The following is a 13,140-nucleotide window of genomic DNA, read 5'->3' on the forward strand; positions in this document are numbered from 1 at the left end:
CAAGAGGAAGGTTATATTCTGACAAAGAAATGGCTGCTGTGATCCCCAGCAACTCCTTCAAAAAAAACCCATACTCACTCTGCCAAAATGTGCTGAAGCTGGCTTGTAACATATTTTGCTACATATCTTTGTTTTACTGCAGAGAAATCTAATATTAGTATTATGCAACCCTGCATTTAAAGTGGAATAATATAAAGCTTTTAATTTTTGAATTAATTAGTAATCATTTATAGAATAGGGAAATTGTAAATAAAGCTAATGTAATATCAACCCATTCTTGTTTGCTCATTTAGAACTGAGTCATTATTATACTTATCATAATAACCTATTAAATGCGGTCAGACTATAAGATGACAAATTTGATTGTTTGGGCCTGATGCTTTTTAATAAAGCGCTTAAAATTTTAGCCAAAGAAAATTAATAAAATATGGCCTAGAAAATTAATTGAACCCTGCCTTCCATGAGAGGAGGTGGTGTTGTGCATCAAGCTAAGTTTCTATAGAGAGAAGCATTCTTTCATGTTTGTGTGATGCTGCATGTAAAAAACTCTCCATAAAAATGTGGTGATGCTTCCTTTGACATTTAACGTACTAGGTGCTGAAAAGAGGCAAAAATAAGCAGTCTAGTACTTTTTTGTAATAATTTGTTTTGTTTTTTTCATTTGTATGTCCAGCATGTTGTGTGTATTCCTGTAGCACACAGCTAATATTCATTGGAGATTTAAATGTTTGACAAATGGCTTTAGTATGGGATTTTAGCAACAGCTAAGTGTTAAAATGCTTTTCTACACAAGTCCATCCATGTACAGTGGAACCTCGGTTCACGAACGTCTCGGTACACGTACAAATCGGTTTATGACCAAAAAGTTCGCCAAATTCTTGCCTCGGTTCACGACCACACACTCGATATACGAACAAGCCAGTTTCCCTTTCGGTTTGTACATGTTCAGTCTCTCCCTGTGCATTTCCTGTGCAGCGAGCAAGAGAGAGAGAGCGAGAGAGCGTGACACACACACACACACACACACACACAGGCAGCGAGAGAGAGAGAGCTGGACGCATAAGGTAGGAAGGCAGTTAAAGAATGCACTGGGCTTGATTTAGTTTTCACTTCTGTTTACAGCGATCGGTTCGTAGCGTGCATTGTTGCAATGTTACTTTTCTTAGTGGTTTATTTACAGATTTTTTCAAATGCTCATTTTTTTTCCCTGTGCTTAAAACTCATTAAAAAAAAGTGTTTTTAGCCAGCGGTTGGTAACGCTATAGCGCGAACTATTGCAGTGTTAGTTTTCTCTGTTGTTCAAGGTTTTCTCAGTGTTATTCAATGTTTTTACATTTAGTTTACTATTACGCATGGTTTAATTAACTATATTTGTGCTTAAAAACTTTAAAAAAATATATATTTACATACAATTCGTATGGTCTGGGACGGATTAATTGTATTTACATACAATCCTATGGGGGAAATTGCTTCGGTTCACAACCAAATCAGTTTACGGCCAGAATTTTGGAATGAATTATGGTCGTGAACCGAGGTTCCACTGTATCTATTAGGGGGTGCTGGCTGATTTCTTTCAGCCAACAACTAATGCTGACCTGAAGCAAAATACTGTAAATTTCCATGAAAACATACATTGAACCTGTTTTAATGTGGATTGTTTACATTCTTAGCCAAAGGAAACCCACGGGGAAAAAACATCATCTTCCTCTTGTATTCTGTATTTACTCCATTGGATGTTTCTCATCTTCATTTAGCTAGAACTCTACAGTTGTTATTAGAAACATGTAAGATGCCCTCACTTTGATAGAATTTGCAAGCATTTTGTACTCATATGCCAAACAGTCATTTACATGTAATTGTGTTTAGTTTTCAGTTAAAATGATAGTTTTGTTGCAAAGCAATGTTTTATATATAAAAATAAATAAATTATGCTTACAGATCACAGTTGGTAAATGCAACCATCCAACTCTGAGCACATTTTCCTCCCACTAACCTGCTCTTAAAAGCATAAAAAATATGACAAACAAGAGGAGACCATTCAGTCCATCAAGCCCATTTATTCAGAAAATAGCTAAGCTGTCCCAGTGTCTCATCCAGATACTTTTCAACAACATGTCTCATTAGTTTGTTCCAGATTCCCACAACTCTTTTTGCTAATATTGTCTAATCATGGCATGCATAGCTATTAGAAATTTATTTGTTAAAATTCACATTATACATTCAGTCTCCATGGTGAGTTATTACCAAAAATATTTTTGGATATATTTTATACGCAAAAAGGAAAATTACACAAAATATTTAAATTTTTAAAGTTGTATATTGTCCCAAAAATATATAACTTTTGTAAATTTTGTTTTTATTACAACTCTGATATAGTTGTGTTCAAGCAATACATAATCTAAAACTGATGTTTTGAATGTGCAGTAAGATGAAAAGTATGTGATGTGACAACACTTCTTTATGCAATATAAAAAGTCACATATCTAATGCACTGTCTAACTGTATATTTGAACATCTCTTGTCATTGGTGAAACTGTTTTTGTTAATAAAATAAGATCAAGTTGACGTTTTGCTTTGCTTTCTATATTATGAATCTACAAGCAGACACCTTAATTTCTCCATCGTTTTATGTATGTGTGACATTTTCTTTAACCAAACATGCATTGTGTTTTACAGAATGTCATTTCTAAATGTCACATTATATCTTTTAATAAAACGAAAAAGGAAAATTTTAGAGAATGTATTTTAGTACCATACTTCTCAACCACTGGATCACAACCTACATTTGGGTTGTGGATCGATGTCTGTGGGTGGCAAGCAAATGGGGGGGAGAAAAAAAAAAACTATTTCACCTCCCGACTTTCTCACTGTATATATAATACGTCCCACCAGCAAATGTTCTACTGAAGGGATTGACAGCGCTGTGTGATATTTATTGCCATTTCTAATCGTACTTGAATCACAAAGGAGGACAACCCCCTTCCCCAACACTCTTCTAGCTGCACTCGTTTCACCAGATGTCACTCTTTGATTTCGGAAGGTGGGTCATCAGTGAACGTGAACTTGAATAGGTAAAACTGGGTGCCAAGGTCGTAAAGGTCAAAAACCACTGACTTATTGAATAGGAAAATATAATTAAATATGTTGCCTGGAACCAAAGCTTTCAAAACACAAAGGTATACATGTATTTGCTTGACATGATATCTGAAATTAAAAGACGCCATATCATTTTTAAAGTGTTTTTCCTTTATTGTGGAAAATACACTGAATGTACTGCTGGATTTATTCATTTAGAAGCATGTTTCACAGGTGTTACAAAAAATTGCCTCTAAAAAGGTATGCCTGCCACAACATTCTGTACACAATCTTAATAATCATTACAATTTAGACAGATTTGGTGTACTGGTGATTAAACATGAATAAGACTTTATTAACATATAACTGAGTGTGATTCTTGTGTCTTATTTTCCGTAACATGTTGTACTGAGGTTATTCATTTGTGTGGATATTTTTGAAAATAATATATTCATTGCAGCTATTGATGTTTTTTGTGGATACTGCCAAAACCTGACGCTATTGTGATTTTTGTATATTTACTTCTTTGCAGATCACGGAGATTTACAGTTTAGCAGGAAGCAGCACAGAGAACAGCATGCATCAGGAACTGCTTCAATTTTTGGATTCTATCCGACAGGTCCCATTACCTGCATATTGGGTTGGTCTGGCAGTCGATGGACCAAAAATTCAGCTTGTTCAGTGTTCCAAACTGTCAACCATGGCTGATACGGTGGTGCAGATTGAACCAGGTTTCTTCTATCAGATCACCGTCCAAGGCCAGCCTCTGCTGCTTTCACATCCTCTATATGAAGCCCACCCTCTGCGACTCTGCACTGTTGGTAATGTTGTTGGGCTGCTCATGGACCTTGAAAAGCATCAAGTGTGCCCTGGCTATCCTAACAGCTTGCCAGGCCCACACGAGGAGCCTATATTGCTGGTACGAGCAGCTGCCTGTGACCTGCTGGTACAGGATGAGCGGTGTGACAAGTGCAGCATCACACCGTTGGTTATCTGAAACTTTTCATTTATGTTCCAAGTGCTGCAAGAGTTATGTGCAAGAATTGACTCTACCTCTCTAAACTTTCTGCCTCTAACTCAGTTGGCCACCAACCCTGGTTGTCAAGATTGGTCAGTCCCTTAATGTGTTTTCTCTAGTCTGCTGGACATGGGAAAATGCATAATATATTTTTTCATTTCCCTTTTTTAGTATTTATATAAAGTTCTCTAGAAGACTGGACATTAACTGGATGAAAGAATTGTAGTATCAGATTTCTTCCCGTCTCATTCCTCCATGCTGTCTGGAACAACGGGTGGCACTATATTGCTCCTTCAACCTTCTATCTTATGCTGAGCACCCACTTCAGGTCTCTAGTTTTATAGAGTACTGTTCTTACGTTTGCTCAGACTCTTGAACAAAATTTCTTCTACTGAACACACTTGAACAAACCACCATCCATATGCAGCAATAATCTTGTTTCTTTTTGTATCTTTCATTACGTTTTTTCTTACTTTCTTTGGTTCTTTATCAACTGGGTGCTGCATGATAGTCATTTGCACTCAAATGACATAGGTTCAACTTCTTATTTCATTTGCATTGTGTATGTAGTATCAGGGAGTCTGCACTTTTTTAGTGCATCTGGTTCTTCTTTTTCTGAATCACCTGATGCATATTAATGGAATGAAAATATCATAGTGGCCAATAAGTGCAGGTTTTAACTAAATGCTTTTCCCTCCAGGCACAATGCAGTATCCTGAACAGAAATTAGCCATCCTAGAGGTCATTGTGGACCACACTTACTGTGTGATAATTGTTTTCATTATTTCTGAGCACACCTGCAGCTTTCCAGTAAATGCTCTTGCTCCCCAGTTGGAGATCCTGTAAGCTTTATACTTGAAATTGGAGGGCACATGATGCTATTTTAGGTTGTTCTTGCTTTTTAATGTTGTTTTTTCAGACCTAAGAAAAACAGCAAGTTGCCGTAGCGGATATAGGAAGCACAATACAAAAGTAGTCTTTGCCGAGTACACCAGATTCATGGATGTTTGACCATAGGATGGCTCCAGATCTCTTGGTCACTTTTAAAGTTTTGACATAGAATACTGTTGTTTCCCCTACTGCCTGGACATTTTGATACTATTACACTGAGCCAAATTCATTGCTGAAACATAAGAAGTTTCTCAATGGTTGCCTGCTTCTGTTATTCATATACATTCCACTCTGGGCAGCTGTAGCCTTCCCAAAGCTTAAGCTCGAGTGGGAATAGTAATGCTTTTCTAGCACCTTACTTTCATCTGTTAAAAGCAGTTCAGAGAAGTCCTTCAGCTATAAGCCTCTTTTTCTCTTTTCTGTTTGGGGATGTCAGTGCCATTTGTTTGACTGATCTTGGTGCTAAAATATATGTTTTAATCATATTGTAATGAGGTTATGTTACGTTACGTTCCATTTATTGTTAATGACCTAACAGAAACTGGCAATGGTTAAAGATTGCCTGATAGGCTTCTCATTAAATTTTTATTGGCAGTCCCTGTATGTCATATTAGAAGAGGTAATACTGAGCACTGCTTTTAAATTTTATTTATTTATTTATATATTTTTTTTAAATTAATGTCTTAATTTTTTTTTATCTGTCCCCAAGTATTAGAGCTGTATTGTCACTACTGCAGGTTATTTTTTAAGAAGCTCACAGGAGCCAAATCTTTTATCTGGTGGTGCTGGAGAAGGGTGAGGCTGTTAATTACAAATTAATTTTCTACCATGGATGTGTTAATTATAGAATGCATAATTAATTCATTAGAACAACAGCTTCACAGAAGGCAAAGCATTTATTGGAAAACCTTTTTCATTGGCTGTCTGCATGTCTGTGTAAAAGGTCAAGCTCAATTCTGATCTGATTGGGTGCTTAAGGATTTCTGGCAGGTGAAAAGTGTGTGGTTACAGGCAACACAACTTTAGTCTTAGCAGTTGTCTAAAAAGGTACAGAAAAATGAATGCTCTTCTTAACAAGCAGTTAAGCGCCAGTCATGTGCGACATATTTTGTTGGAACCTTTATCCAAGATGATATACAGCAATTATGTTTTTTTATTTCATTAAAAAAATATTCCAACTTAGCACTGCGTTGGATTGTGGTGATTAGTATTAAATTCTAGACATCCACGTGTAACTCAAGGCCAATAGTACAGAAGTTGCAGTTTTCAAATTAGTGATGAGAAGTGCTCAGTTATTTTAGTAAGAAACATCTTATCATTACTGACTTGTTTAGTTTACCAAGTTGCATTTTTTGAAATTGACAGTGAAATAATTTCAGCTCCATTATTATGACTGCTATGAATTATTATTTTAACCCTTTGAAGCATACGGGACAAATATGTCCCACATATTAAAATGCATGCCTGTAGTTTATTTACACACACAATGATGCGAAATGTTTTGTAATGGATCCAACAGGTGTCAGACCACTACAAAAGGTCCTTTATATTGTCCACGTGCTTCTAGATATTTCAGGAGAGTTTTTTTAAAATATAAAATTTACTTCTAATCTTTTTTCAGTCAGATTTATGAATTCATTTGTGTAGATGCTAAAAATCAATGTAAAGTTGCAAAATATGTGTAAATACATATAACATTACATGATATTCTTGAAGGGACACATTTGTCCCAATGTGCTGCATGTGTCGATTAGATATACCGGTGTGATTCACTCATTCTACTTCAGATTCCGTTATGGCACGACACTTCCACATTGATGATGACGAAATTATCCAATATTTGAATGCTGATGACAGCGGGGATGAGACTATCTTGGTACTTGATACAGAAGATCAAGAATTTTTGGAAGGTGATGCTGATGAGATTGGAACAGATGTAATTATTGAACCACCAGTGAATGACAAAAATTCGGGAAGTGACAATGCTTCCGCAGTTACTTCTCCAGAACCTGCTGTTCCTGGTCCTTCTGGTCACCGTCCAAAGCGGATGAGGTCAGCTGTTGAAACAATGCCAGACACAAATAACTCCTCTCCATCTTCTGCTACAGGTGCTGCGCCTGAAGAACGTCCACCTATAACTTTCACATGGCGCAAGTCCTATAGACCTTTTCTGTTCAGAGACGACAAGAAACCACAGGCTTATGGACAAGTTAACATGGACAAAATCTCAGATTCAGAAACTTTGGATGCAATGCCAGCACCCCTGCATATATTTCAAGCAGCTGTGCAATTTGACAAGCTTGTCGAAGAAATACTGGTTCCAGAAAGTATCCGGTATATGCAACAGAAAGGAAACACTTTCTCCATTGAACCTGCCGAAATGAAGGCATTTATTGGTATGAATTTGGTCATGAGTTACCATGTTCTGCCATCATTACGGTCCTACTGGTCCACACAACCCGACATGGCGGTGCCATATATTGCTCAAGTTATGCCTTTGCAGCGATTCGAGGCTGTTCGAGCAGCTCTGCATTTTATTGATAACAATGGTTGGCATGATCCTGATGATAGAGCATGGAAAGTGCGCCCACTTATTGTTCATTTCAATGCAGCCTTTCAGGACATACTCAGCATAAGTGAGGAACAGTCCATAGATGAACATATGATCAAATTCAAAGGCCACAATATTATGCGCCAATATGTAAAAGGCAAACCAATAAAATGGGGCTTCAAAATGTGGTGCAGATATGATGCTCATACTGGATATTTATATCAATTTGAACCATATCTTGGCAAGAAAGCACAGCATGTGGAACATAATTTGGGAGAGTCAGTAATCTTGCACCTTACTGAATCATTACCCAGAACAGGATGCCAAGTATTTTTTGATAATTTCTTCAACTCTCCGAATTTGCAGTACATCCTTGCAGAAAAGGACATACGAGCTTGTGGAACGGTTCGTGCGAATCGGAGAAATATGCCGAACTGCCTGCCAATTGATAAAAACATGAAAAGAGGGGACATTTCTGCTGCTTCCAGTCGTGGCATTGCCTGTGTGAAATGGAAGGACAGCAGAAGTGTTGTGATGTTGAGCAACTTCATTTCGCCAATTCCTACTATCACTGTGAAGAGACGAGTAGCAGGATCAGCTAATAAAGTAGATGTCCGTTGCCCTTTGGTAATTCAGAAATATAATCAACATATGGGTGGTGTTGATCTTATGGCTCAGACAAAGGTGACATATGAAGTTGACAGGAAAGCCAGAATAAAATATTACCTTCGCATCTTCTTTGATTTGGTTGACATTTCTGTGAATAATGCATATATAATTTATCTGAAGATCAATGAAATATACCATTTCCATGACACTCCGATGAAGCGGATTGAATTTCGGGCAGCATTGGCACGTTCACTGATATCTGATTTCTCCTGCAGACAGAGAAGTATTCCGACAAATATCCAAACACAAAGGCGTTCACAAATGGCAACAAACCCTCGCAAGCCAGAACATACCATGAAAAAGACAGAAAAACGCAAAAGATGTTATTACTGTGCACAAAAGAAAATTGAAAACAGAACTGACAATGTATGTATAGTGTGTGATGTTCATTTATGTTATACATCTGACAGAAACTGTTTTGTTGATTTTCATAACAAGTAATAACTGGAAGCATGACCTTGGCGCATATAGGGACAAATACGTCCCATATTTTTTTAATGACATTATGCATATGTCACTTCTAAAAATGGAATAAATGGATTCTAATAGCTTGTTTGCATATATTTTTCCACAAATTAATATCACCTGATGTGTACTTCTCTTATGTGCTTCAAAGGGCTAAAGAAACAGACCTTCGTAGCATTGCTAGTCACCATGGTTGAAGGTTTCCAATAAATGATTAAAAAAAGCAAGAACAGTCCAGCTCATGGTATATATTCAGTGAACATATAGATGACTGAATCAGCTGCTGGCAAAATATGTGTAATCTTTTATAGTCATTGTTCAATGAATTAAGATTTGTTTGTAATCATATCTTTGCCAATGTAAAAAAAAAATTCCAAACTAGTTTCTGCTAAATAACCTCCTTAAACCTGCTGCCTTCTGAGCTGTGTGTCAGAACTTGATTCTTGAGGGTACTTGAACAAGCATCCTTCCAAAGCTCAGGACTGTAGGCTGGTAGCGTTGGAGCTGGATGCCTTCCATGCAGCAAGCTGCAGTCTGTCTGCCCAGTAAGCTCCCACTGTTTCCAGACTTTCATCCTGTGTGCCTTCAGCTCAGTCTTTCCTGAATCCAGAGTGGGCAGGAGGGCACCAGGATGGCAAAATCCCAGCATCTGAGAAAGGGTCTGCCTTTTTTGGTGCCACCAGGGTGGAGCTTTTATTTAACTGCCTTAATTTTAAAACAACTATAGCAGAACCAGGGTGGTTTCTTATTCAAACTCAGCCCTGTGGGTTTGATGGTATTACTTGTATCCCATTTTAGATTTTTTTTTTGTAAATATCAAAGTGAATTTTGCTGTTTTATTTAAGAAAAATGAAAAAAAAATAAAGTATTCATTAACACACTGGATCAATATTACAATATTAAAAAAAGTTTCACTTTAAGTAACAGAGTTTTATCAGACTTCCTAAATGCTTGGTTTATTCATTTTTTCCTCCAGCTTTAAAGCCACTGTCTCTTACTCTGGGCATTAGTTGAGGAGCTGGGAAGAAATGTACAAATTGTTTTTATAGTATGTTTGTGCAGAATCTAATAAAATGGATGAAATAATGCTTTTTTCTGAGTGTATTTATTATTTGCTGTTTGACTTTGTGCACTATTTTACAGTGTTATTCAGATTTCTATATGACACTTCAATGTATGTTAACAGATGTGTTTGCATGTTGATTTGCGCATGCAAATAAAATTTTCAATGTATTCGCTTCATGTGTCAGTATTGACCCTATAAGCAATGCCAATTAGTCTAAATGCAACAATTAAAATTGTTAATTAAACATCATAACAACAAGGGTGTTAAACATGCATGCGTGGAGGGCCATGGGGCCTACATATTTTGATTCCAGCTATTTGCTTCATTATATTGCTGCAAAATAATTATACCATTTGGCTAAATTTCACCTATGTGTTAGGAAGTAAAACCATTAAGTGCTTTTTATTTCCTTAAAGGCCTTCCACTTAGTTAGTTGCAAATTGTATAGTAAACCAGAAGCAAATCAGAAACCTGCTTCTGTTCTTTTTATTATACTTAGTATAAGAAATACTTGTTAATTTTTGTTTTACTGTTTGTTTATAAGTTTACCATGATGATGGTTAAGTCATTGTGTATGTTGTCTTTTGTGTTTTTTTTTTTTGTTTTGTTTTTGGGCACAGCCATTTTACATTTTTGTAGCAGGGACACTATTTTGTGTTTCTGGATTTCAGAAGTAGCAAGATCTGAGTGTCTGTTGTTATTATACTACATAGTTGTTATATGATACTGTGGCAGCCATTTTATATAATGGTTGTGCATTTAAAGTAGTACCTGAATTATGTTGGAAATAAAGGGGAAAAGTTGATTTTTAAACACTAATTCGGCTAAAATATTCTGGTTTTGTTTACAACATTGAGTAGCAGATTAGTGTTCTCAGTCTTGGCCGCATTTGACATAACTTCTGTAACATCCCTAAAAGAATCTTCTGTTTCTCCAAAATTAATTAGTCCATCTGGACTTAAGAAAAGACCCTGATAGCCAGGACAATAAAAAGCAATTATGTCAATACACTGTTAATTGCATTCCATCAAAATTTCTTAGGTTACATTAAAATAACCTATTTCAGTCTACAAAACATTCAGAAGATAATTAATTTAGCAATGTAACTATTATATTGTAGCACAGAAAAACCATTTAATTAAACAAAGTTTCATTATTAGCGCTCTACAACCAAAATCCTATTTATTTTACACACACACTCAAAAAAGATGAGAAACATCTGAAATTATTATTCTGACACCATAGAGGTGCGGTCAAAGTTGCTGAGTCAGGACTAGGAATTGTAATCAAAAGCTGAAGCATAAGTCAAAACTGTGGAATGGATCCTATCTTTTGTTAAAAGTTTTAGGGGGGAAATAACATCAAAATGTAGGAGGGATAGCTAAGTTTAAAATGCTGGAAGATTACTAATTTGAAGCACTAGTCTTTAGTGAGCATCCATAAACTGAAAACCAGAGGTGAGTGACTCAGGTCATAATATTAGAACTTGTGTCTTGCTTAGTGATATTTAAAAAAAAAAAAAAAATGGAAGAGTTGACTTGCTTCCCCTTGATTCAGACTGATGATAAATGACTTACAAAGCCTCATGCTGTATCCCCACAATTATTAGGAATAATCAGTGTATTGGATAGTAAAAGCAAAGGAGGGATCAGCACCAAAGATTATAATTTTGGATATTCACACTGCAAAGAATGGAATGGCCACCTGCAAGATTTTCAAGTCAAACATGACACCAACATGACAAAAACATACTCCAACATTGTCATTTAAAGCATAGACCTCAGAACTGTGGGAGCCACCTGGATCCCGGCTGCTTTTAGCCTATGATGTACCAGCAGATTTGAGTCCACAGAGCATTTTGCTTCACAAAAGGAATCCCTAAACTATGCTGTTTCTAGACCAGTCAAATTCACACAATTAGGCCAGGGTAATAAAACAATAAAAGATAGTTATCACAAAATAACTTTTTTCCTCAATAGAAAAAAAGACGTGGTTGATAGAAAGCCGATAGAACTCATTCCATCCATGTTTTGAACGGCAACATGAAAAGCCAATGACAATGAGAATAGCACTACAATTAATCAATCGTGCGGCTAGAATAGAGTTGCAACCACATCAGTTTAGGTTGACGCACACAGCATGTTGCTAAGCAGATGGCAACAGCAGACATGCTAATGTTTGGATTGCCGCACATGCCAGTAAATCAAGAGTGAGAGCAGGATAAAAAGAGAAAATGATGACAGAAAATGTTAATGAAAACTCATATACAGTAGATATATAATATAAAAGTATTACTGAAGAACACAGGCCAACAGACACAGACCAAGGCTCAAAAGACGAGGACACTTGGGGAAAAAAAAAAAAGGTCAGAGGAATTAGGTGGTGTGGAGATATTTTGGCTATTTAAAGTCTGACAAGAAGCAGAGTAGCATGAACTGTGAATTGAGTTGAAAGCATGTTCCCACAAAGTCAGGTAATACCACTAATGTTTTGCACCATCTGAAGCAGTGCTATTCTTTAGAGTACACACAATGCAAGACTTTACAGTCCCTAGCAAGTGCTGCACTAACAGGGATTTCTTGTGCCTTTCTTTTTCTCTTTCACAATTGAGTGAATAATTTTGTTTATGTTCTCCTTCATTTACATTTGAAAGCTGATTCATTGTCTACTGAGGACATATACAGAATGTTTTTGTCTATTTATTTGTGGGTTTGTCTGCGGTGGGTTGGCACCCTGCCCGGGATTGGTTCCTGCCTTGTGCCCTGTGTTGGCTGGGATTGGCTCCAGCAGACCCCCGTGACCCTGTGTTCGGATTCAGCGGGTTGGAAAATGGATGGATTTGTGGGTTTGTTTCCCGACCATTTAAAACAGTTTGCATCTATACAAAGTAAAGGATGAAGTACAGAGGTAGGTTTTTTGAGATTTTTTGCATTAATACCTACTTTATTTAGACTTGATCAAACAATTTACTTTGTGTTCTCCTGTAAAATTTGAAAGCTTTATGATTTTAGTTTTAGATTTAAGATTTTAGAATTTTAGAATTAAGATTTTATTTTATTTATTTGGAGTTGACAAATTAATTTGTGTGCTCCTGTAAAACTTGAAAGCTTTTGACTGGTCAGAATTGAGACTTTTTTATTTTGTATTACCTATTTTATTTATTTGGAATTGACCAAAGAATTTAGTTATGCATTTTATTTGTGTTCTCCTGTAACACTTGAAGATTTTGATTGGTCAGAATTAAGATTTTATTTTATTATATATACCTATTTTTATTTATTTGACATACAGTTGTATAATGTTCTACAGTACATTTGTTATGTTCAACTTCTGAAAAAAAAATTTTAATCAAAATGAATCTTATGACATCTTCACATCTCACTTAGGAGTAGAAAGGAACATTTA

General features: G+C 36.2%; 2 protein-coding genes across 3 annotated transcripts in view; both read left to right on the forward strand.

The window, feature by feature from the left end:
• The window catches only part of LOC114660537 (methyl-CpG-binding domain protein 1-like), a 417,772-nt gene extending 412,128 nt beyond the window's left edge, over positions 1 to 5,644 (forward strand). For both annotated transcript variants that reach the window (XM_051933483.1, XM_051933485.1), the window contains one exon: positions 3,608 to 5,644. In XM_051933483.1, the coding sequence (XP_051789443.1) occupies positions 3,608 to 4,072 (465 nt within the window). In that variant the 3' untranslated portion in view covers positions 4,073 to 5,644. The remainder of the gene's footprint in view (positions 1 to 3,607) is intronic.
• A 1,135-nt stretch (positions 5,645 to 6,779) lies between these two features.
• Positions 6,780 to 8,645, forward strand: LOC127529716 (piggyBac transposable element-derived protein 2-like). The gene has a single exon (XM_051934302.1). It carries the CDS (start codon positions 6,780 to 6,782, stop codon positions 8,643 to 8,645), a length of 1,866 nt encoding a protein of 621 aa, XP_051790262.1.
• The last annotated feature ends 4,495 nt before the right edge of the window (positions 8,646 to 13,140 follow it).

Source organism: Erpetoichthys calabaricus, chromosome 11 (genome assembly GCF_900747795.2).
Source record: "Erpetoichthys calabaricus chromosome 11, fErpCal1.3, whole genome shotgun sequence".
In the NCBI taxonomy this organism is placed as follows: domain Eukaryota; kingdom Metazoa; phylum Chordata; class Cladistia; order Polypteriformes; family Polypteridae; genus Erpetoichthys; species Erpetoichthys calabaricus.

Excerpts from the sequence above, each read along its gene's own strand:
- LOC127529716 (XM_051934302.1), top strand. The coding sequence starts at position 6,780 with ATGGCACGACACTTCCACATTGATGATGACGAAATTATCCAATATTTG.